The 25,737-nt window shown below is 38.3% G+C and overlaps 1 protein-coding gene across 2 annotated transcripts; it reads left to right on the forward strand.

Annotated features, from left to right (window-relative positions):
* The first annotated feature begins 73 nt into the window (after window positions 1–73).
* On the forward strand, window positions 74–19,828 carry LOC134528373 (zinc finger protein 714-like). 2 transcript variants are annotated; one of them, XM_063361945.1, is made up of 9 exons: window positions 74–276; window positions 2,683–2,843; window positions 3,431–3,886; window positions 5,966–6,421; window positions 8,196–8,369; window positions 10,788–10,871; window positions 12,562–12,726; window positions 14,009–14,176; window positions 15,148–19,828. In XM_063361945.1, the coding sequence occupies exons 1-9, from the start codon at window positions 242–244 to the stop codon at window positions 16,170–16,172; spliced, it is 2,724 nt and encodes a 907-aa protein (XP_063218015.1). In that variant the 5' UTR covers window positions 74–241; the 3' UTR covers window positions 16,173–19,828. The 2 variants fall into 2 exon arrangements, with proteins under 2 accessions (XP_063218015.1, XP_063218016.1); XM_063361946.1 differs by lacking the exon at window positions 74–276 and adding an exon at window positions 287–1,312.
* The last annotated feature ends 5,909 nt before the right edge of the window (window positions 19,829–25,737 follow it).

Genomic DNA, 25,737 nt, shown 5'->3' on the forward strand with positions numbered 1-25,737 from the left:
AGTTTCGGTTATGTTCCATCTGGTCCATTTACTTCTCTCTGGAAATAGCGCATTTACTTGACCTGGGTCAATTTATTTGCTTGTATCCTAGTCTTTGTTGAAAAATTTATGTGTAGCAGTACATAACCTGGAAAGTTAGATCGTTTATTCCTTTTCTCTTTTGTTATATTAATATATAATTTAATTTTGATCACTTAAAAAAATATTTTTATTAATTTTTTCGTAAGAGCCGGAATAAATAATGGAAAAAGTTAGCCAAAATACTAACGTTTGCAGGTATGATTAATGTTAATAATTCTGATTGGCTTAATATTTTTAATTAACGATCGTAATTTTTATTTCGTAATAGGTTTTGTATGTTTCCTTGCCTTCATAGGTATCGCGGAACAGAATAGTAGACCATTGTAGAATCTGCTAACAAAAACTTTGTATGCTTTGAAATGTTAGGACCGTCTAAAACATTCCAAACTTGTGCATGTTTCGTGTCCTTAACTCAATGTGAATGACGTCACATTGTAGCACGGAAAATATCCTGTCTGCAATCATGTCCGATGTCCGAATCCACTTATTAATAAAGTATTCACCAAAGCGCAAAATATTTTTTTTTTTAATTTTTTATTTATTGTTTCCATGCATTGTAAATGAGTTCTCAGCTAAGCTTTGAATATTCATTTAACTTGTAAAAGTTGGGGGAGATCAATAATATGAATTTATTCCATAAGCCAAAAGTAAATTGTAATAAATTAATTCCAACCACACAGCAAAAATGTATGTGTGTTTTCAGCCTTTGAAAAGCACTGATAAGCACTGAGCATTTATTTGTCTTAGTTTTCTTGGCTTCTTACCACAATATCTGTTATTTTCTGTTTATTATTTTTTGAAACTGTAACTGGAAACAGCAATTATCACAAGTGTTCTTCTATGCTGCCAAAGGACTCGGATTGGGAAACATAGTTCGAGAAGAGGGATGTATTGGGACCAGGGAGATCTGGACTATTGCACACACATTACCCATGTTGTCAGAGGGTCACGTGGACCAATCAGCAATCAGTGTCCATGGGACACAATCGAGGACAACACAATTGTAGACTGACCTTTACCGGACGAGTTTATTTTTTGTATAAATGAAACCTTAACATTTGGTTAGCTGGGTCATTTAAGACGGTAACACTGCAGACTGGGTAAGGAATAGGTGCCTTATACCAAGGAACCATTCCAGTGTTTGCCTGGACTGATTTTGGGAAACCATGAAAAAAAAATCAGGATTTCAGGACTGGGATTGAAACCTAAGTCTTCTGGATTGTGAGTTTAGGTAAATTTCAAATGTTACTTCGCCGTAAATGAAATAAAATTCCACTCTTTTTTTTTAACACTTCAAATATTCCTCTATCTACTCTGAAAAGAGTGTTTCAAAATTTTCCTGTTTTGTGTTGTACATTTGGTAGCCTGTGCAATGTTGTGGCAGTCACCATGATGTGCTTTATTTGTTATTAGCATAGCTGAGATTGGCCAGATTGTTGTTGCTGCCCTACCATACACTTGGTACTGGCTGCAACTTGATCCTATGTTTCTCCAGAGATCCTTAGGAATACTGCATAGCCGAGGCTGCTTTCAAAACAACACGGTTGTTTAATATCAGTATGTTATGCCCAGGGCTAAGACTGTTTTCACCCTAATTGGTTTTCCATCTAATGTGCCTTTCTTTTATAATATAGCCTTGGCTATGCTGAATTCCTAAGAATCTCTGGAGAACCACAGGATCAAGTTCCAGCTAGTACCTATTAACTAAACAGTAAGGTGGCCAAAACAGGATTAGGCATATCTCTTGTAAACTGTCTCTGCTATGTTATTAAAGCACAAAATAAATTTAATTCATCATGAAAGCAGTCTCGGCTACGTTAATAACAAATAATGGACAACATTATGACAGCTGCGTCATTGCACAGGCTACCTAATTTAACCCATAAAAGTTAATTACTCAGAAAGCAGTACAAATTTTGAAACAATCTTTTCAGGGTGAATAGAGAAACGCTTTTAGTGTTCAAAAATCAACACACAAAATTTTATTATTTTAGTCACTGAAAAGCTGGAACATAAGAAATTTACCCCAGATTTAGGACTGTGTGGAATTTTTAATGTGGAGCAATTTTTTCAATGTGTTGGACAGGTGGTAGTGTAGAGTTGCAGTGCAGTCAGATGATAAAATTAACACAGTTGAGTTAGACATTGATTATTGTTCCAACCGGTATTTAGGCTTTCGATTAACATGAATTAACTGCGTCAATCTTCAAAGGAACGTTGGCCAAGCATTAGTTGCGATCACTATGTGTTAGTAATTGTTTTCTCCACACTAGAACTAAAAAATATATTGCTAGTCATACATTTTACATACATTAAGCTGAGCATTTAAAAAATGCATAAAACTATACATCATGTCGCAATCTGCTACGTACTCAAGAGTACTCAAGAGAAAACAGTCTAAACCACTGAAATGCAACCGCATTTCCCAATTATAATAAGTCCTGGTTCGACTTTACCGGTAAAAAAAAAAATGGATATATCATTGTTTCAAGGCACGTGCTCTAACCATTCCACCAGTGGCCCCAGAGACTTACAAAGTCACCCTCGAGGGAAGACAGATCCTTTGCTAGGCTGGTGAGTGTGTGCGGGGTTGCGTTGCAGCGTGCCGGAGACGTGCCCTCAGTGCGGCGGCCAGGTGGACTCCTCCCGGCCGCGCCTCGTGGTCGACAGCTGTGGCCACAGGAAGTGCCGTATGTGCTTGATCCTGGACGAGCTGGGCTGCTCCCTCTGTAGCGACTCACGCGAGGCGACAGCTCGCCTAGGTCAGTGAGGAGAATGTCCATGCTGAAATGGTACTTGTTGATACCATTGTATATACGGTACTACGTATTGTGTTCTCACAAATTCATCAATTATACTTCTTTCAATTTTAAATTGTTTTTCTAGTAACAATACAATAAAATCTAAATTCTTTATAGAGATTCTTAAAAGAAAGAACCCACAAGCAACACTGCAAAATTAATATATTATTGAAGCTTTCAAGAATTAATATAAAAGACTGAAGACTTAAGTATACAGTTGCCCTCTCGTATAGTTCTATAAACTGGAGCAGGTCACCTGTCATAATCCTGCGGGATCTACGCACGCAAACCCAGTGCATAAGTATGAGGTAATCAAATATTCTTGCGTTTAGCAATGTCCGTGTAAAGTAATGGTGAAATTTGTTAATTGACTGAAGTATTTTTAATTTACATGATAAGGAAGAACACTTTTACTATCTTAAATAGTTAATATTTTTAGTTTTATATCTATTAGGAAATGTTTGACTCACATTTTTGCACATGAAAAGAGGGGGGGGGGGGGGGGGGGGGGAAGGCATCAGAAAGTCTCATTGTGGATTGTGTTTCAGACTTTGAGCACAAGACAAAGAGCCCCGCAGCGGTCGATGCACTACCGGTCGTGAAAGAGGAACCTGGCGACGGCTCCTTCGCTCTCAGTTCCGTCATCAAGTTCCGCGAGGTGGACGCCGGCCACTTGGCAGACGACGCCAGTGCCGACCGCGATCCTGGGGCGAGCCCTGACCGCAGTGCTGCCCGGAAGGAGCCCCTGTCCGGCTCGGGGAGTGTCGGCGAGGGCCGAGACCATGCCGGGCAGGTGTCGCCCCAGAGGCAGCTCGGCGACCAGTGCGAAGACTACTTCTCTGGCATAGATACCAACCCTGAGTACGGAGCGACAGACACACTAGATGCAGTGCTACTGACCCAGGACTCGCCCATCGCCCACAGAAACAAGCCCCCCGACAAGACACAGCTGCGCAAGAATAAACCACCGGTGAAACTCGCACAGCACATAAAGGTTTTACCAGGTAACAGCTGTCAATACGCACTGCCACTTACCCACGGATCATCGCATCCTGTCGGTCAGCTTCGTTTACTTACAAAATCATTTTTAGCTGACACTCAGTACAAAATATGCCTGTTAATAACTTCAGTGGATACTGTTGTATTTCAAGAGCTTTTCTTGCAGCATTGGCGTTGTCCGTTGTTTCCAGGAACACGAGATGTGTTTTCGCTCACCTACAATAATGTCACGTATCTATAAAATTATTTTCAGTATCAGAAGTCGTAAACCCAAGTTCTTTAGCAATGCTTACACGTGATGCTATTGGATTTAAGTCCCCATTTTGAATATTTTTCAACTTTTCCTTTACTAATAATGGCTTTCTGTTTATCGCTGCTGTATGTATAACGTACAAAAGCAATAGTTAACATTAAAGTTTTTAAATTTAAAAAAAAAAAATATTTATGTTGTTTGAAACAGTACGTGGTATTTTATGTACACTGGAAAAAAAATACAGCTTGTTTTCATTAAGCAAATATTAAAAAAATGTTCTTGACATTGTGACAAAGGTGGAAAACCGAACACAAACAGGGTTTTGTTGTGTAGTGTACTAATGTACCGTATTTACTCGCATAATGTCCGCAGTAATTTGGCTAAATTTTTGACCAAAAAAAATGGGGTGTGGGCATTATGAGGTGAAGTCCGAAAAAAAAAATTTTTCCTCAAAATTTTACGTTTTGTGTAGAGTAAAAAATTTTTTCTCTCATAATCAGTTTACTAGCAGAGCGCTGGTGACTGGCGACCCTCTGCAGCGGACGTGAGAAATGTGATAGGTGTCAAGATAATTGGGTGCCGGCGATTAGTGGAAGACACCACTCATTTTTTTTTCTTCTCTCACTCGCGTGTGCGCTCTTACGTTCAGAAGCTGCAGCCAGCCTACACAAAATAAACGCTTTGCGTGAAAAGATATTTTTTTAATCTTTCATTGAGATGGCCACTGACGGCACGGGGCAGATGTCTAATGTCTGCATTAGCCGACGCCGGCGAGCCTCCCTCCCTGTCCCTTGCCCTAAGTGTGTATAAAAAAACTGTGCACATGTACCCACACCACTTCTCCGCTACCTCCCCTACTTTGTGACGTAGTGTGAGTTGACGTGTACTGGCTTGTGCTATATATAGCCCATCCCCTTGCAACTCGCGTGACGTCGCAGGCAGCTGCGCAGTAAAGTGCGAGTTTCTGAGTTCGGACAGTTTCACCACGCTACAAACCCTCTCAGCGACCGCTCCGGAGAAATGAACAACTCAAGGTCAAAGCATTGTTGACAGTGTCGGTAAATTTCCATCCCGTTTCTGTGCCTTTCAGGGGTGGCCAAGGTTGCTTTGTCTGGTGCGGAATTTATGCTGATTTTAAAAAATTCCATTTCAAGTATTTAAAAAGAAATGTGCGGACATTATGCGATTAAATACGGTACTGATTCAGTGGAAGAGACAGGAACCGGAAAACAAATCATGGTTTTATACAGGTTTTATGCGGTTTAAATTTCTGTCAAATTAATTAAAAATTTTCCTTCATATTTATACCATCATTGGATTCTGTGTTATGGTTGAAGCTAATTTATTATTGTTTAGTTACTGCTTTATTTGTTTGCAGTACTCAACTGAAAAAAATCAGGGCATAAACAATAATATCTTTTATTGATAATCTCTCTGCAACTATATTATTTTACGTCTCACTTTATGAAGTACTAATACTGACAAGTAAATGCATTAAATAAAGATTCTCAAAAACTTAAAAAAAGTATTATACTTACAACTGTTTTTCTATGCTGCTAATTTTGTTTTTAACATGAAAATATCAAATAAGATAAGACAATTTTTGCACTGGAAATTAACGACAACGTTAAATGTAAAACATGGGAACAATTAACATTGTGCTTATGTGAATATTAATGGGTCGGAAGCAATTAAATATCTAAAAGGGAAAAATGGATCCCTCAGTAGAGTAATAATTTACACTTTCTTTTTTCATTATTTTACATGTTTGATGTACAACACCCACATGAAGGTGAGGGATCAGAAAGTCTCATTGTGGACTGTGTTTCAGACTTCGAGCACAAGACAAAGAGCCCCGCAGCGGTCGATGCACTGCCGGTCGTGAAAGAGGAACCTGGCGACGGCTCCTTCGCTCTCAGTTCCGTCATCAAGTTCCGCGAGGTGGACGCCGGCCACTTGGCAGACGACGCCAGTGCCGACCGCGATCCTGGGGCGAGCCCCGACCGCAGTGCTGCCCGGAAGGAGCCCCTGTCCGGCTCGGGGAGTGTCGGCGAGGGCCGAGACCACGCCGGGCAGGTGTCGCCCCAGAGGCAGCTCGGCGACCAGTGCGAAGACTACTTCTCTGGCATAGATACCAACCCTGAGTACGGAGCAACAGACACGCTAGATGCAGTGCTACTGACCCAGGACTCGCCCATCGCCCACAGAAACAAGCCCCCCGACAAGACACAGCTGCGCAAGAATAAACCACCGGTGAAACTCGCACAGCACATAAAGGTTTTACCAGGTAACAGCTGTCAGTACGCACTGCCACTTACCCACGGATCATCGCTAAGCCTGTGCGAATATAAGTTTTTTAGTTTGAATCGAATTTGAATACGAATACCAAATTATTCTCGAATATGAATATTGAGTTCGAATAATTGGAATGAGAATTGAAATCCCATTAAACATGTTATATCACATCCCATACAATATGATAACAGGTACATATTTACTGATACAATGTATGTAAAATCAAAAAACTGACAGTACTTAAAATTTTAAGGTTCTCCAATTTTATAATTAGTTCGTATTAAAAAAAGTCTTGTCACATCACTACATATTAGCTAATTTAAATTTTTGTGGAGAATCACAAGCTGCTCTACATTTTCGGGGAGTAGACTCTCTCTTCTACACGTCACAATGTTGCCAGCTGTTGAGAAAAGTCTCTCACTGCACACTTGTGTGGCAGGTATAGGCAAGTACTTTCTTACTACCACAGCTATGTTTCGGAAACAAGTGCCCCCCTTCTCTGACCAGAAACTGAAAGGATTTTCATTCTTTGGGATTAAGGGTGTTGCCAGATATTCGTTTACTTCTCCTTGGATAGTTTCTTCGTAGCTTGCAAGCGTAGACTGAGCTGCTGTTGAAGGTTTCACGTAGGCCCACAGAGATGACTTATTAATAGGCATTTCACTTGTAGCCTACTTGTCTCAGTTATAGTTTCAGCTACTGTGTTCAGCTTACACAGCTTACATACCTCCCTGCACAAATTTTCAACCCATTTTTTTTTTTCAACCTCAATTAGTGAATCTTTGAACCGTGGATCTACCATCATAGAAAACACATTTACTTCACAATCTTGGTACACTATGTAACGTGATCGCAAGCTTTTAATTTAAGTAAGTTCTTGGCAAGGTTTTTTTTTTTTGATGCGCGGGACAGGATAATTGCCTGAGCTGTCACTACGCGAGGAATTTGGGATGGGCGGGAAGGGTATGAAGTTTGGGGGGGGGGGGGGGGGGTTTCCGCCTGCATCCGGTCGTTTACTGTGTATTATCCTATTGAAAAACATTGACGTAGCATGTTAGGCTTTTGGAGTCTTTGCTGTGAGTATGCGGCCAGATGTTTTCCACATGGTCTGTACAATTTTCTTTCTCTTCGCCGTCACGTTCGGAACGAAATTACAGTGCCGAAAAACCATGTTTCACCCTCTAATCTGAAAACTGTCACCTATAACACCCCGGTTGTGTGGATTTTACAGACACATATCTATCTTTATCAGTGTGCTGACAGTTCTAATCTATTTTAAACAACCTGACGAGGACGACATTCTTCTACATAAAATACGTTAGTTATCACTCCAAATTACTGTGTTCAAACGGGCTTTACGTGGCCAGATGTAGTGGAATAACTCCACATACATAACTCTAAAACATTACGAAAATCCCGCAGAACTTTTGCCCCCGCCCAATGAGAGAAACCTCCGTGATACCGAAATGTTTTCCGGTTTCAGTGATCCCGCTCAGCCTTTTTCGTGAATGACTGAATATTATTTTTCGAAGTGTTAGTATTCGAAATCGAATCGAATACGAGTAATAAACTACATTCGTTTTGATATTCGAAAATTTGAATATTCGCACAGGCTTAATCATCGCATCCTGTCGGTCAGCTTCGTTTACTTACAAAATCATTTTTAGCTGACACTCAGTACAAAATATGCCTATTAATAACTTCAGTGGATACTGTTGTATTTCAAGAGATTTTCTTGCAGCATCGGCGTTGTCTGTTGTTTCCAGGAACACCTGTCAAGTATTTTTGCACCATCTGCCGCAAAACCGTGCTGAGCAGACAGCAGAGGAATTACCACAGTTTTTGCAGCGGGGACAAGACCAAGCCGTACCACTGCATGCTGTGTAGCAAAGCTTTTGTGACGAAGTACCATTACGAGTACCACATCCGGACACACGCAGGTTAGTGTTGTGAATTCTCTTTAGATTGCATCATTGAAGTCACACTTTTACTGTCTTAATCGAAGATCGTGTAGAATTATTGTGTAGTGTCCTACCTTTTTGCATGGCGTATACAAATACATGTTTGAGTTGTATTAAGAAACACAGAATTAATGCCAAAATATGTATAGTAAGGTGGTGGCAGATGGAAATAATATTAGTAATTAGAAAAAATTCTACTGATATCAATAACCTATTTTGAATTAGAACCAAGTAACTTATGGTATGCATATTCATACCCAGGTTGGAAAAAAAACAGGAACTTTTATTACATTATTTATTTTGGGTCCTAGCATGTTCAAATGAAAGCCATACAACATCCCACTTTTTGCTACGCATGTTGAACCACAAAAATTATAACATCAAAGAAAATCTACACATCTGGTTGGGACTTAACCACAGAAAGGGTATTTCCCCACAGGAGGAGCATTCACCATAGAACGGGTGTTTCCCACAGAAAGGGGTTTTACAGACAGTAAGAGATTTTCCACAGAATAGGATTTTTTTAAAATTTTGTTTTCCTTTTTTTATACACTTTTGACTACAATCTACTAATTAATTTAATTTTAGAGGAGTATTTAGATGGTTATAATTTACAACTTATTCAAATAATTTAAATGGTAAGATCTTGATTAGCATATAATTATTAGTATGTACCTGTATCACAAGAAACATTAATGAGCAAACTATTGTTATTAGGATGAAATTAAATTTTCATTAAAATTTATTTAGATATTCTAGTGTGTGTGTGTGTGTGTGTGTGTGTGTGTGTGTGTGTGAATGTGTGTGTGAATGTGTGTGTGTGAATGTGTGTGTGAATGTGTGTGTGAGTGTGAGTGAATGTGTGTGTGAGTGTGTGTTTTTTTTTTATTTTTTTTTTTTTTTTTTTTTTTACTAATCACTTGATTTAAACAATGGTTAAACCGTTATGATTTGATTTACATCAGCCAACCCTGATTCATACACAACTTTTTTTTTGTTTGGGCTATTTGAAGTGTGTTATTTTTTTTTAATGAATTAATGAATCCATGAAAATTATGAACTTTTAGGGCCATTTTCTAGTGTGCAGCTAGCAACCAGGTTGGATGATTCTGTAAACCAAACGCTTGTGGAACATTTTCTTTACAACATTAATAATTCCTTGGTGCCTGGTTTGTAGTACAGAAGTGGAATTGAAAGGAACTCAGTGATAATGTTTCTCAAATTTGTGACAATTTTTGGATGAGCAGGGCAACGATCCATGAAAAGAAAATCTTTTTGATTTTGCACCCCATTTTAGTATTCAAAAAATGCAAGAACACCTCAAAAATACTGCAGGTCAACCAAGCATAATTGTTATTCTTGCATGGACAAGGCAAAGTCTTGATATTTTTAAAGCACCTTGGCTTCTTGGGTTTACCAATCATTCGACCCATCCTTATTGGCTCCGGCCAAAACAGTCATTCTGTCTTTCCTCTGTTTCCCCCATGACCTGTTTCACCTCCCAGAGCAAGTGCCTTGTCTGGTAGCATAATATATGTTGTAAGCTCAGAGGGTGGTTTTGATTCAACAAGTTGTTAAGTGGGCGCCACCGTGTGTTTAGGGGCACACGAACCAAGCGGAGACTCCTCTCAGGGCATGACGGTCTCCCGTGGGAGGGCAAGATTCGGACCCTCCTTATGTGAGCTACCCTCTCTCAGCGTTGGGCATGCTATAGACATAATATGCTACATTGGGTTCTTGAGGTGTCCCACACGCCTACCAATTGCAGATGGTCAGCACGTGGCCAAGGAAATAACATGGAATTTCAAAACACGTATTTTATTGGCAGTTACAATTTACAACCTGCCCTCTTCACATTTGAAGCATAACAGTTACAAAGCCCTATGGCACGAATCAGTTAAGGTGCCGTACAGTTCACCTTTGTAGTCGTACGAAGTAACTCGTCGGTTCTTTTCAAAGTCCCGTTGAGGGGATATAAATATTTAAATAAGCAGTCTGCCGCCCGAGTCAGACCCCGAGGACACTAAGCAAGTGATGTAGATTATCATATTATTAGAACATAATTACATACTTAATGATGATTATAAATGACTAAATGAGGTTCCCAGGTTGCTGGAGCGTCCTACCTCAGTCAGTGGTGAAGACAGATTACTCAGAAGAGCTCGCTCTCTGAGGCAAAATGGTGTCTTGGCACTGATCAAAGAAACTGTGATACTTATTTGCTTACGTGTCATAGATTGCTGGAGGAAATAAATATAAAAAACACTTTTATAAAATGTTGTCTGTTAACTTTTATATTTTTTTAGACAGTAAGTTGCAGAAATTAAAAATTGTACATTTCATAATATTTCTGACTCTCAGAAAGGATGTCACTAATGTGTTCTTAATCAATTCCAGGGGTTCGACCATTTTCTTGCGAAATATGCAGTAAAGGCTTTTACGAAAAGGTAAAAATGATTCGACATATGATGTCTCACACAGGTATGTGTATAGTATAATTTGCGCATTATGAGTTACAGCTTTTTTGTTGAACGAATGTATTTTAAGGTTATTTATGAGTTGAAGATTTGTACATTTATTGTTTTACGAGGGCAAAATATTGAGCTGATTAAAACTTCAAAATTTTATGCTGTTGGAATCCATAAAATTTGTATTGTCAAATTATTTTTGTAAAATATATAATTTTCATTGTTAGATTCTTATGCTAATCCTCGCCTTTTTTAAGAATGATACGTAAGTAAGTGGTTTGGCACCCTGTAATGCTCAAGGCAGATGTTTAGGCCCATTTGTACAGTCATGACAGTATGTCTCATGTACTCTGTTTGATAGCCGGAAAAGTTTGTACTTAAATTTTCTTCAACTAACTGCGTGATGATCTCAAAGCAACAAGACCTCTAAGATTGCAATGAGTTACGTCTTGCTCGAGACCGGACCGTCAATTGTTTTTTATGTGAGCCTGATGTTCGGTAGTCGCGTGAATTCGTGTGCTTTCCAACCACGCAGACGAAAGGGGCATCTCACAGTCTCTGGATCCTTCTTCATCAGTTCCTAAAGTAATTCACTTGCTTAATTGTTGTGTTTTATAATTTGTTTAACATAGCATGTTTTACAGGCTTGGAAAGAAACTCAAATAAATGATTCGTAACTTAAGAAATTGTGTTCTTGCCGTTCTTTGCATGAGAAGAGAAAGTGAAGGTTTAGGTTTGCAAATGAAAATAGATATATGTAGAGTGAAAGATCTTGAATCCTGCAGTCCATGGTTCGGCACGTACTGTAGTCCAGCATCAATTTAACTGCTCGCATTCAAGTTTTTTGTGGTGAATTTCAGCTTTGACTTTGGTCGCCAATTTACTACTGTTTTTTTTTTTTTTTTTTTCTCTGAGTTTATCGTTGCTATTGGTTTTCACATTGGTACAGTTTTTTTTTTCCTGTTTTATTGCAGATTAGATTTCATGGGTACATTTCTGTAATGATATTTTGAGAAAGACTAATTCTCACTTGTATTTTGTCTTAGTAAAGAGCAGCTCATTACAACTTGTTTTAGATACCATATCATACTGTATGTGTGAGTGTATTTTATTTTTATTAAAATTTTATTAAAGTTTGAAAAATTGGCAAAATCACGTATTAGATGTATATCTGTGACCCCAAATGTGCTATATTAAACACCTTTCATTGTACAATCTACAATGCATTCAAGATTATCTGAACAGTTTGTAATATTGAATCAGTTGTTTCTTTTGGTTAAGAAGGCATACTAGTAGGGACCGGAAAAATTTGCGGATTCAATGACATGTAGGATGAACTCCATAGTTCTTCATACACTCGGTCAAATGCCACCCACTCATTGGCTGCTGTCTTGAGACGTTCCAGCGTAGCAGCCTGTGATTCGATAACGCTTTGGCCGGGTGTTTCTCATTGGCCCAGAGTCATCCAGGTGAGTTGTGAACCAATAGCAGAGGCAGCACTGAGGTACAACGATTTGTATTTTAAACCTATCGCAAAATGAATTCGCAAATTTTTCCGGTCTCTACATACTAGTTGTTTATCGTCGGATGTAACCGACGTGAGAACATGCCACATTGTGGGGTAGTTGACGGAAGTGACTGGCAGCTGAAGTGCACCGGGCAGAATGAGGCGTCGAGAGTGCGAGATTGTCCGTCTGCCGCAGGAGAGCGTCCCTTTGAATGCAAGGAGTGTGGCAAGAGGTTTGTGGAGGACTGCCACCTCAGGTACCACCTGAACACACACTCCAAGGAGAGGACGTACCTGTGCTCGTTCTGTGGCAAGCAGTTCTCGCTGGCGCTGAACCTCAAGAGGCACGAACTCGGGCATGGTGAGCCTCGTCTGTGAATCCCTTCATAGTTTAGTTAAGTGGATTGAGCTTCTTAATGCAGACTATAATTGGTTTTATTTCCCATGGTTAACTATGTATTTCCCATTACTTCACTAAGTACATTGTTACGTGCGGGAATACAGGTCTGGAAAGGATAGCATTAATTTCTTAATTTATTAGAGTTTGTTAAGGTTTCCAAAATTACAACAATCTAAATGACTGTCACAAATTAAGCAATCACACTTTCATAATTCCACTATTTATTCTCCTCACTGGAGCTTGACTCGATATTGCTCTCTGTTGTTTGTCTCTTACCGCACACCTCGGTCCTTCGCATTGCTCGCTCGTCCGCAGCTTCGTGACACTGTCCGTATTGCTCCAACCTTCGCACACGAAGCCTGTTGCTCATCACCTGCTGTCTCTCGCCAAGGGTTCATGTCACTCATCCTCTTCGCCTCACTCTTGTATCGCTCTGAGGATTCACCAGTCTCTCTCTGGCCACAGGTCGGCCCCAACTTATACAACTCTCAAGTCCTGTCCTGGAAAGGTCTCGTAGCCCTCCGAAGTGTCGCCTCATCAAAATTCCCCGACCAACACTTGCACTTTCGAGAATGCGATAGGGCTCTGGGAACTTGCTGAATCCTCCAGAGAGAGACCCTTGGGTGGCAGGGGAGGGCTAAGGGGAGTTCCGTGTAGCGGCGGGAAATGGATGGGAGTCACCTGTGTCATGTCCGCTCCCGAGGAACCCCACAGGGTAGCGCGACAGGCTGGTCAGCCGGCCTCGTCTCTGGCAGCCTGGCAACACTGTGTTTCATTTTAAGACAAAAAATGATCACTGAGTGGAACAAACCTCACAGTAAACAAGTTGCAGGTAACAAAAATTTCTTGTAACATTTACATCATTAAACAGTTTCCTCTTCCATCATAACTTGAAGTGCAGATATGAGTATTGTGCAGTGTTCGGCATGGCATTCCTTGTACTACACCACCTTTACTGTAAGTGATCATGCATGTGAAAGTTGATATCAGTTTTCTAATGTTTAATGAAATTACTGACAATTTTCATTTCAAATTTTACCATTATTATTAGTATAACCGAATAAAGACTCAAAATAGTGTTTTATTTTATATTTTGTTCCCAACGTAATGATGTAATATGAATGGTTTGCTGATATGCTATGGATTATTGAGCGTATGGGGTGATTGGAATGAACGCACACGCCCCCGGGTGTAGCCCTGACACGAAGAGACTGGCCAGATTGTGTTGTGTGGTCTGTTCCAGAGAACAGGCAAGTGATGTGCGAGCTGTGTGGCAAGGTGTTCACCAACAACTATGCCCTCATCATGCACAGGAAGATACACGCTCGAGTGCGGTCCCACAAGTGCCCCGTGTGCGGCCGGACCTTCATGTACCGCAAGGACCTGACACGGCACCACAACATCCACACTTGTGAGTTGCTCTGTGCTCTGTGTGCTCTTCGCGGGCCATTTGTGTTCTGTGTTTGTCTTATTGAAGTGATTACTCAAGGTGGGAAATATTGATGTAATTGTTGGTAATGAATCAGCATATTGCTAATAAATACGTAGTGGTAAAGAAAAAAAGGAAAGGTTACTGCTACCTATATGGTACATATAATAATTTAAGTTTAGATATTAACAAATAAGGACTCAAAAATCACAAACAAAATACCATATTTAATAAAAATTAATTCCAATAACTGAATTTTTTTTCCCTGTTGTTTTATATTGTTTTATCCATCTATTACGTTCAATTCTACTAACTCATAGTGTCCACATTCTCGAGAGTCAGGGAAAAGAAGTAATGGAAGTTAAAATTGGTCAGGAAAAGTCAGGGAATTTAATTTAAAACTTAGAATTGTGATGGAAATTCCTCAGTAATAGTAATTTGAGGGGAAATGGCATTCTCTGGTATGCCATTACACAGACTTTGAACTGTTTCCCAACACCCCCCCCCCCCCCCTCCTCAACATTATCATACACACTGTGAAATGGCAGATGTAAGGTTATATTTTAACTATTACAGCTATAGGGATGGTGGAGGCTGAAAGATTATTTTTATACATTTCAGAAAATTGCAAAATAGGTAAAATATTTTTAAATATTTATTAAGGAAATTTGTGATTTTGGTTATTGCAAAGTTAGGGAAATTTTTATGCAGATTTATGTGAACATCCTGTGACTTCATTAGTTTATGTAAATCAATATCTGCCAATTATTATTTTTGTGATTGGTAATCATTAAAGTCATAAAAGAGTCCCCTTAGTAATGAAACATCATTTAAATGCAAACCAGGCTAAACATTATTTTTAGTTTGCACGTTAGGACTGACCCTTTGTTTTATTTCTACCTTTTTACAATGTTATTGTAAATATTATTACTATATGTGTGTGTTTTCTGCAGGTACTCGGCGTTACAAATGCTCTGAATGCGAAGTGGCGTTCGGTCGGAAGGATGCGCTTGTTAGACACATTAAAGGCATCCACAATGATGGTGGGCGAAATAAACAGCCAAGCAAGACTGTTGAAGCAGAAGATGGGACAGCCGTGCTTGGACCAGACAGTGCAAAGGATAAAGAAAGTGAGGAATGTAAGAAAGAGGTAGAGAACAGTGATGTGACTGTAAATGTTATGTCTCCTCCTCATCACCCAAAATCCCTGGAAGAACTCCTTGACCGGCCAAGCTACGCCTTCGAGTGGGACGGTGAATTCAGCAATGAGCTGAAGCTGCCCAAGTCTGGCAGGGTGAAAGGCTCGAAGAACCATACAACTGCAAAGGAGTCGGAGAGAGAGGAGAAGAAAAAGCTAAAGCCACCTCGGTCCAGAGAATCTCAGCCCATCTTCCGGCAGATCATTTACTCCAACTTTCAGGTCAATGGGAATTTCAAACAGATTCCCGTGTTGTTGACGCAAGACAAGACAGTTCGTTGTAAAGAGGTTTCCGTTATAAATAGACCTGTCACTAATACCGAAACACCTGTTGAGAAAAGTTCCGTCTTGCAACCAACTACACATTCCACAATATCGCAGTGCATCATTCATCACACGAGTGCCTTGTCGACGGTCGCGACGACGATGATGCCAACCCTATCAACGACCACCCTCTCTGCAGCGATCCCAGCCCCGGGTACTGCGGGCAACAGCGTTCAACACTCGGCCGTTCCTTCGCCGAAGCGCCGTCCCTGCGGTGAGAGGAGCGCCGCCAGGCCGGCCACCGTTGTACCGGAGAATTGCATTCGCACCATCACGAGGCTGCCGGAAGGCCTGCTGAGGCCCCTGGTGCCCGCGACCGGCGACAGCGCTCGAGAAGGTGCCCTGTCGGGCAGTAACGTGATACAAGTCTGCGGACAACCAGCACTCTCCAAATCACTCCACGATGTGCACTGGAAGAAACGGTCTGTCGAAATAGCCATGAAACAAACGCAATGACTTGTGAGTGCAGTTCTGTCGTGGAAAGCTCTTGGAGTGATTAGGCCAGAGTCCGTCACTGTATGATCGTGGTTTATGAATGCCGTATCGTTGTATTCATGTGCCCAAAAATTACTCGGCAGCTGTGCTGTTATTACTGGCAAGGTTTAACGGCTTATTGCGAGTGATCCGTACGTATAAATCTTCTGCAAGAAGTCTCCATGGGTTGCAACTTGCAAGTTATTGGTGGTCCCAAAGATCATTGAGCCGTTGGGTATGTTTTCGGATGATCTCACTCTTCTGTTCAAAGGCTGAAGAAGACGTGACTTAAAAGATTAAGGTTGGCTCCGAACCACTTGTGCTTTGACTTGGCGCCTTGGCGCTCACTAAGATCGAGCTCACAACCCTCGCCATGTTGATGGCCTGCGAGAGATGCAGACAGAGATGAAAGGAATCATGAATGTTAAAGTTGAATACTCATATTTACGCTGGATTAGAAAAATTTATGTTTTGTCAGATTTAATTACGCTGGAATGCAAGTTTTATTTGCAGTATTATGAAACTGTTTCAAAATTCTGCTGAAAACTTGGCTTTCAACCCTGTTAACTACTGAAGTGAAATGGCAGAAACGTTATCCAGTATTAATTTGGACAGCTCTGTGTTTGTATTTCCTGACAGTGTGTTCAATCCTGACGAAGGTGTTCGTGCACGCATTTCATGGTGTGCATTATCTAATTTGTTCTTTTAATAGTTCAGAGTATAATCAATATTAATTCCTCAATTTTGGATCAGTTTGACTTCTGGGGGTTCTAAACACCCCAAAATAATGCTATACTTAAGGATCTAGTTCAAGACAATCAGATGAACATGTTTAATTCACCACCAAAGAAGTCAGTAACTGGAACTATGGAAACTATAGGAAGTTATGAGCTGTCCAAAACAGAAGTTTTAAAATCGGAAGTGCATAAAATGGATGAGTGAATTAAAACTGTTGAATCGTTTTGTACCAATTTCGATGATCTTAAGAGTGAGAACTTGGTTTTAAAGACGTTACTAATTGATTCACATGCTAAAACCACGAAACGACGATCAAACAGGAACTTCTCCACTCAAAGCAAAGTGGTGCATTAAACAGTCATATATTAAAGAAACCCTTGAGTGTGAAGAAGGCTGTTAGGTTGGAAACACCCAGTGGTGATGGTAATGATACCTTTGTCTCGTAACCTACTTTCAACTCAGCGCAAAAAGCACAACGTCTCGACCGACTTTATTACCACCCAGCATGTTGATAACAATGATGGCTTCACTGTGGTGCAACACGCACAGAAGCATAGAACCAATATCAACTCTGAAGCCAAAAAAGATTATGAATGCAAGAAAACACCAATGCAAATGGGCATACATAATTTCCCTACTCTTAAAACTCTAAGTAAACCTGTTCAGAAAAACACAAAAGCTCTGTTCGTTGCAAGATTTGATCCTTCTGTTCAAGATCATGAGATTTTATCATGAGAGTATGTTTCCAATGAACTCAATTTGTCGCATGTAAAAGTAGTGAAACTCGGTACCAAATTTTTCCATATTTCAGTTGTCTGAAGATTTTAACAGAATATACAACATTGTGCAGGAAGCTTCAATCAGATCAAATTATCAGCAACGATTAATCTCTTGCTTATGTCGTAAACACAGCTAGAGCAAGTTCCAAACCCCTACCAGCCAATGACCTTGCTGCGATCCTAGTGCCTGGAAGAGCCTCTTAAATAACTCCTGTGCAGTTGGACTTTTGTAAGTGGGTAATATATTAGCAAACCGTTAGAGGATTATGAACCAAAGTTACTGAATTCTCAGAATATTAACCACTTATTGATCATGATATAATATGTCTTACAGAAACATGGTTTTGTAACAATATCATCACCTCTCATTACCGTATTTACTCGTGTATAGCGCGCCCTCGTGTATAGCGCGCACCACGATTTTTGCAACTAATTCCAAAGAAAAAAAAAATTGAAATTTTTTTTTCCCCCATAAATAAATTTTACTAACATTTTGTGGTACCTGATTATTTAAATTGATGTGTGGTGATGCGTCAGGAAAATACATAAACTCTGCTGTCTAAACGGAAGATAATGAAGCGCTATATCGTCACAACTGGTACGTGGAAGGAAGGAAGGGAGGGAGGCGTGCCGCGCTACGTTGCTAAGCTGGCGCGGAGAACTTGATGACTCACCGGTGAGGAATGGAGGAAGCGAAGAAGTTGCCGGGGGGGGGGGGGGGGGGGAACTGGTGACAACATTCTCTCTTTCTCTCTCTCTCTTTTTACTAGCTTCTGAGCTGGCTTTCTGTAAAGGGGGGAGGTCTAAAAATAAACAAGAGACCATGATGTGCGAGCTTGCGCGCGCGCGCGTGTGTGTGTGTGTGTGTGTGTGTGAAACAGAGGCCTTGTTGCTTGTGCGTATGTGTGGGGGCTGGCCAGAAACGTCACCCGTCACCCGTCACCCGTCACCCGTCACCCGGCAGTTAACGACTTCCACTCCTCCTCCCCGCCTCACCCCCCCAAAAATTTTTTTTCCCGTGTATAGCGCGCATCCTTATTTTTTTCCTTTACTTGAGGGGAAAAAAGGGCGCGCTATACACGAGTATATACGGTATTTTAATGATTATTATTATATTTTTAGAACGGAAAAGAGACCCCTTACAAACCTTGATGGAAAGAGGAGGCGGTGTTGTGATAGCAGTTAATAATCATAAATTTTAAAAATGTAATACTGACTCCTGATTTTGATCACCCTCAAATAGAAACTGTCTGGATAAAATTAAAAACCTGTCAACCAAAACTTTAATCCTTGGTAACATTTATATTCTCACACAAACAACTCTTTCAACATATGCAACTTATTTTGAAGATTTAGAAGACAAGTTTGCGAAAACCTAAGACAGTCTCCTAGTGACTGGTGATAGAATGCCAGGTGTCAACTGGACACATGTATACACTAAATATGTTACAATCTAGTATTACATCTGAAGCCTGGGTCTTAATTAACTTTGTATCAGTAATGGGTTTATCTCAATTGAATTACTCAACCTTCCAATCACCTGCTGGATTTATGTTAATCTCAAACTCTGATTTGCTGGATTCCCAAGTTAAAAAAGTCTTACCTTATCCTGCCATTGTGGTCAACATTAAACTCTACATAGTGTCAAGAAATGAAAATGTTGCTTCATTATAAGATTGGGTTTAATACTATTTTTTGCACATACACCATTTCAGTTTTGCACTGTTTGTCGTAGAAAATATTCAAGAACGCAAATTAAGAAATAAAAATGAAAACATAAACCAGCAGACAACAAGTCTAAATCAGCTGATGTCAAACAGTTGAACCCAACGATGAACCTGGAAAACAGGGGCCTCCTCAACTAGCACAGCCAATGGCAGGTGAGGACTCTCCTGATTGGCCGCGCACCTAGTCAATGGCAGCTGTGGGCTCCCCTGAATGGCCGTGCAACTAAGGGCTGATATTACGCTGTGAGGATTGTTAGTTTGCGAAAGATTTTTTTTGTTAAATTGGTTTCTTTTTTAATTGAAGGTATCCAAATATTTTTTAATTCAATACTTTGTTGACTGATTATATTGTAATTTCTGACAATAAATGCTGAGTCCTACAGTTTTCTTTAAATTTGGTTTTCTTCCTGTATGAGTAAGCAGCATTGTCTCTTTTATGGCCTTTTGTCCCAGGCATGTTTGGAAAGTCTCGAAATTTTTTAGTTTCACCACTTAAAATATGAATTTCTTGCAAATGGCTTCCCACATGATATCATATGACATGACAAACAAATCTCAAATCACTGAGCAAAAAACTACAGGCCTGTGCGAATATCAGTATTTAGTTCGAATTGAATATGAATATAAAATTATTCTTGAATATGAATATTTAATTTGAATAGTAAGAATTAGAATCTTACTAAAAAAAAAAATTTTTTTCATTTAACAAATACATTTTGAAAGAAAGAAAAAAAAGTAAATGTGAAGTGTAGTGGCTTCTGGGAAATTAGATTAATAATATTGAAGTGCATATATATATTTATATAATATATGTCGATCGTGGGGGGGGGGGAGGGGGGGAGGAAGCGCCTGTATCTGGTAGGTCATCGTTCACTGTGTATTCTCCACCCTAAAAATGTTGTCCTAGGTTGTTAGGTTTTAGGATTTTTTGCTGTGTGAATGCAAGTTTTTTCCTTTGCCAACCTGTAGGAAACTGATCACATGCTGTGTTTCTACTCTGATCTGAAAACTGTCTACTTTAACACCACGCAGTATTTTTATATTTACAGGCACAAATTTATCCTTCTTAGTAAGCTTTGAGTTCTAATCTATTTTCAACGACTCTGTTCTCTGTAAAATACTTTAGCTGATAACATGGGTGTTAGTAATGGTTCCAAATTACTGTGTTAAATCTGGCTTCACTATCTGAGTCTTCTCTAAATTTACGTGGCCAGATGTAGTTAAAAACTCCACATAAATAACCCTAAAACATTACGAAAATCCTGTGGAAATTTTGTCTCCACCCAACGAGAAAAAATAATGAAATCCCTAAAATTTTCCAGACTTTCGAAATCCCACACAGACGTATTCGTAAATGACTGAATATTTGTTTTTTTGAAGTGTTAGTATTTAAAATTGATTCGAATACGAATAATAAACTATTCATTTTGATATTTGAAAATTTGAATATTCACACAGGCCTGCAGATTAGTGATGTGTCGTTCATGAATGATTCATTCGAAACAAACAAAATCGTGAGATTTGTTCGCGATGTAAAGAATTGGTTCTTTGAGTCAATTCCTTGAAGGCAGAACACAAGTCAGATTGAAACAGCGAAAGAACGAGACGAGAACCAGCACGCAGTCAGTCGGATTTGTTCGTTGGACTCGTTCGTGAAATGAATCATGATATCAGGAGTCAAGAGTGATCAGAAATTTCTGCGTGAGTTTGCGCATACACAAGAGCAAACGATACTTCATAAAATAAAATAGTGTAACATGAAATTATTTACACCTGACAGTGTCAATGGTTAAATGGTAGTTAAAAATTTATTTTTCACATACACAAACAAAATTTTTGGAAATAAAAAACTTACAAACAATTCAAACTAAAAAAAAATTTAAAATACCAGCAAAAAAAATGCACTACACTTACCATTAATTACTTTACATTGCTTGTACAGGCTTTTTAGAGCTGTTTTAAAACCACGTAGTTTAGTTGTTGCTTATATCTTTATTAAACGATAAATTATAAATATAAAAATAAAAAAACATGTAGAAAAAAGTTTATTTAACGGTTTTTATTTTAGACAAAATTGTAATGGTAAAATTGTCATTATCTAGTCTGGAATTTCAGCTACCCGAGCTAAGCATATTACGATAGCCAGCCACACACGAAGACATAACTAAACAAGTTACGATTCTTGATAAAAGACATATCCCGTAGAAGAACGAAAAGAATGAATCTTTTGAACGAATCATTACATGGAATTGATTTAAATTAATTGATTCGGTAAAAAGTATCATTCTGCCCATAATTACTACAGATAAACCAATTGGTACATGGTTATTCACTATGTTTGTGGCCTCTCTGAAAAAATAAGATGTTTGGGAAGGAAACACTGACTTAGAATAGTTTTCAAGTCCAATTCTACCATCAGAAGCATGATTACCAGAGTAAAACTAGCCATAGATAAGTTGCAATATCTTCTAATACATTGTAACAGTAGTATTGACAGTGGTATTTACCCTTGCAAAAGAAAGCTTGCTAAGGTCATTTCTATACATAAAAAATTAAATAAGTTAAATGTTTCGAACTATAGACCAACATAATTTTTAAAAGGGTTTCCTAAAGTCTTTGATAAAAAAAATAGTTAAACATCTCGAATTCAACTTAAAAAATAGACTTGCCGACTTTCAACATGGCTTTAAAACTGGTACAACAGCCAAGACAAACTTAGTTTCATTTCTTAAATATCTCTATTCAGAAGTTATTACATGTGGTCAAGTCGATACTTGGAATTAGCTAAAGCACTCAGTACTATCAGTAATCATATTCTACTTATTAAATGTACTAAATTTGTATTAAGTCACAAATACATAACCTGGTTATCTAAACAACAGAATACTTTCTACAGCAATACAAAATGTAAACTGTGATTTACATTTTTAAAGTTCTGACGTTCCTCCATGCGGTACCCTTTCACCGTTACATTTCAATATTTACGTTGTTGATAATTTTAGTACCAAATCATTCAACTGGTACTCTTTTTGCTAATGACTTAAAAATATACAGGAAAATATCATCTTATCATGATTGCTATCTATTTCAGTTTGACATTTCTGTGATTTTAAAATGGTGTAAATCAAACTTGGTACATCTTAATAGTGAAAAAACTACTACCAATACCTTCTCAAGGAAATTTAATCAAATTGTATGTGATTAAATAACTTGAAAATTAACCAAATTCAAAGTTGCTTTATGTTAAAAATCTAAGAATTTTACTTGCTTCGAATCTATATTTCCATCTTTATTTAGAATCCCTTTTGTCTTACTCCAATAGAATTCTTTCTCTCATCAAATATATTAAATCAATGCTCCAAATTTATATTCCACCCTTTACCTCTATACAACACTGGTTGGATCCAAACTTGAATATGGTTCAATTATTTGGAATAGTATCTATAATTATGATAGCCAAAAACTGAATAAAGTTTTAAATCTTTATTAGGTTCTCTTTCCGATAAAAGAAGTATATTTGTTGCTTTATTTATTTACAGTTGTTATAACCACAACTTTAACTGTCCCTTCTTTTTTGAAAAGACTTTTTAAAAATCATTTTTTCTGTTAGTATTTATTTTGATAATAGTAGAGCTATTGATTGGAAATGTTTATCTGTATTATTATTCGTTGTGGTGTATTCTGTTGTTTTGTTAGTTTGTGTGTAATGTTATAGTTGTCTTTTATGTTCCTTGTATGTGCCTACCACCAAGGTTCATACAGCCGTTTGTAGGTATGTAACAAATATTAATAAATAATAATAAATAAATAATAAATATTTATCTATGTAAAATCAGTGGTCATCTTATATATTTTTTTTTAATTTTAAACAATTGTGGTTGGTATTATTTTATTTGTGTGTGGTCATTTAATTACATTAAAGCAGAAGTATTTTATTTAAAAGTGGACCAATAAAATAGACCTTTCTCATTTCTGAAGAATAAGATGCTTGTGTAACAGTAGACTGATATGTAGTGAGTTGGGCAAAGCTTCAAAAATACTAAATCTTCAGGTTTGTAATAGATAAATTATTTCTTTCAGCTTTTTTTTTTTATTTATAAATAAACTGCTGTTTTAGGTAGGTAGTTAACATAAAATAACTTTCGGGTAACACATGTATATTTAGGAGATGAAATAATACAAAATGACGTCTATGGTATGTTAAAGTACTAGCCCATAGCTGAAGCTTTGAAAAAGGTTGTCTGATGTATTTCATTAATTTTTAGTAATGTGTATTTGTTACACATACATATTTTTTTTACATGCTGGTAAAATTAAATTTTATTCTAAATTCTATTTGATGAAATTATTTAGTGATTATTGCTTTTACCGCAAAAATAAATATCCAGCTATGCAAGCCCCCTAAATACTGAATACAATTTCAGTTTTCAAAGGGTATTTAGCTAAACAGTTTTTGCGAGAACTGATTTCAGTGTTAAAACTTTTGTTGAAGTAACGTAAACAAATTCCAATGTACAGTTTTTTTAAAACCATAGACAGTTATAGATCAATCCAGCTGTCTGTGGTTCTGCTCCCAATCGAGCCGCTCACGTTTAGAATTTTTCTGGTGGATTCCAGCTGTGGACCTTGGCTGCCGGCATTTTCAGTTGGCCCGTTCAGCGTTACTGTCAGTTTTCACTTCAATGCAGTGTTTCCTGGGTTACATTTTACTTGTCTTGTTTTCAAACTTGGTATTCCTGTTAGAACTGTATTGATGTTTGATAGTCTGGCATGGCTGTGGTCTCAGACATGCCGGATTAAAGACTTTTCACTGCCCCGCATGCATGAGAGTGTGTGTGCATGGTGCAGCATGGACGACCGACTAACAAGTGCCTTGTGACCGTGATTCCCAAGCCATCTCGCTTGTGTCTCACGTTGCACCCTTCAAATCCCTTTGACCGTATTCACATCTATGTCTGGAGCATTCAGTCTACGTGCAAGTGGGATAATGATAAGAAGGCATTCCACGTTAACTCAGCTCTTGAGTAGATAAGTCCGTTAACATGAAAACTTAATTGCATTAATGTGTGTTGGCAGCTGCAGTAGCTACTATGTTACAAACTACAAACTACAATCTTGTTCCACTATGGATGAACGTGGAATTGAAAAACTGATCACCAGTGTTCATTTGTCCTGGAAGGCACTACCGTAGTAATGACGTAGTATTCATGTTGTTAGTAGGTTATGTGGTGCATTGCGATAAAACCATCAGGCATGCTAATACAACATATAACATCGTAAAGGAAACTAGTATGTACACCATTTAGAACTGAAATGGAACTAAAAACACAAAATTAATCGGAACTTATGACAAAACTTAATTACAAAAAATAATAATTTTATCGTGATAAACTCATTGAATATAATTTGCGTAGCATGTACTTGAATGTATGACCTAAATCAATTGGGGAAAAAAAATTGATATTATATAGTTTGATCTAGATTCTCTTACATTAGTAAAACATTTTTACAATATAATGGCACGCGCTTCAAACACACACAAATTTGCTGATTTATTTTTATTTTTCTTGATTATTTCTGTTTGAGACATCTTATTAGTAATTACTAATGATTTTGCAGTATTAGTGCACGAGGTGTCTTAAAATGATACTAATTTGGTGAAATAAGTATTAAGAAATATTTTACTTTAATATTTGTTGACTAGAACACTTTCTTTTTAATTAATAAAGACAATATATAAAAATAAAACCACAAAATCTTGTCCCTAGTTTTTACTGGTTGGTAAAAAAAATCCGGCCGCACAGATAACTGTGGGGGAAAATCACCTTTCTTCTTTGAGACGAGATTGGAACACAGTGTGTTACAGCTTTAGTAGTTTTTCGTCGGGTGAGATCTTTCAGTTACAAATACGGCTACTTGTTCTTACATGCTGTCAGTTGGTGCAAGTCAGAGTCAGGCTATGTCTGGGTTGGTTTCTGAGCAGTCGTTGACAGCCGTCTGTAGTTGATTCCAAAATTTTCAGACTATGTGGAATGCACTTATAATTATGTTTTTAAGAAATATTTTCAATTTTTATGACTGTTTATTGCAATAATTTTTATAACAGCAGCATACCCAAGCTCTAGAACTTTTAATTGCCTTGTTGTATGGTAAAGACAGGAGAATGGAAAGGTGGCATAATGAAGGTTTGCAGTTCTGGTGACACCTGCTCCAAAAAAGAAACATGACCACATACGTATCTCTGAAAACATGTCAGTTGCTATCACAATAATAAATCCCAATACATTAGCATATTTTACACCT

This window comes from Bacillus rossius, chromosome 1, assembly GCF_032445375.1.
Source record: "Bacillus rossius redtenbacheri isolate Brsri chromosome 1, Brsri_v3, whole genome shotgun sequence".
NCBI lineage: Eukaryota > Metazoa > Arthropoda > Insecta > Phasmatodea > Bacillidae > Bacillus > Bacillus rossius.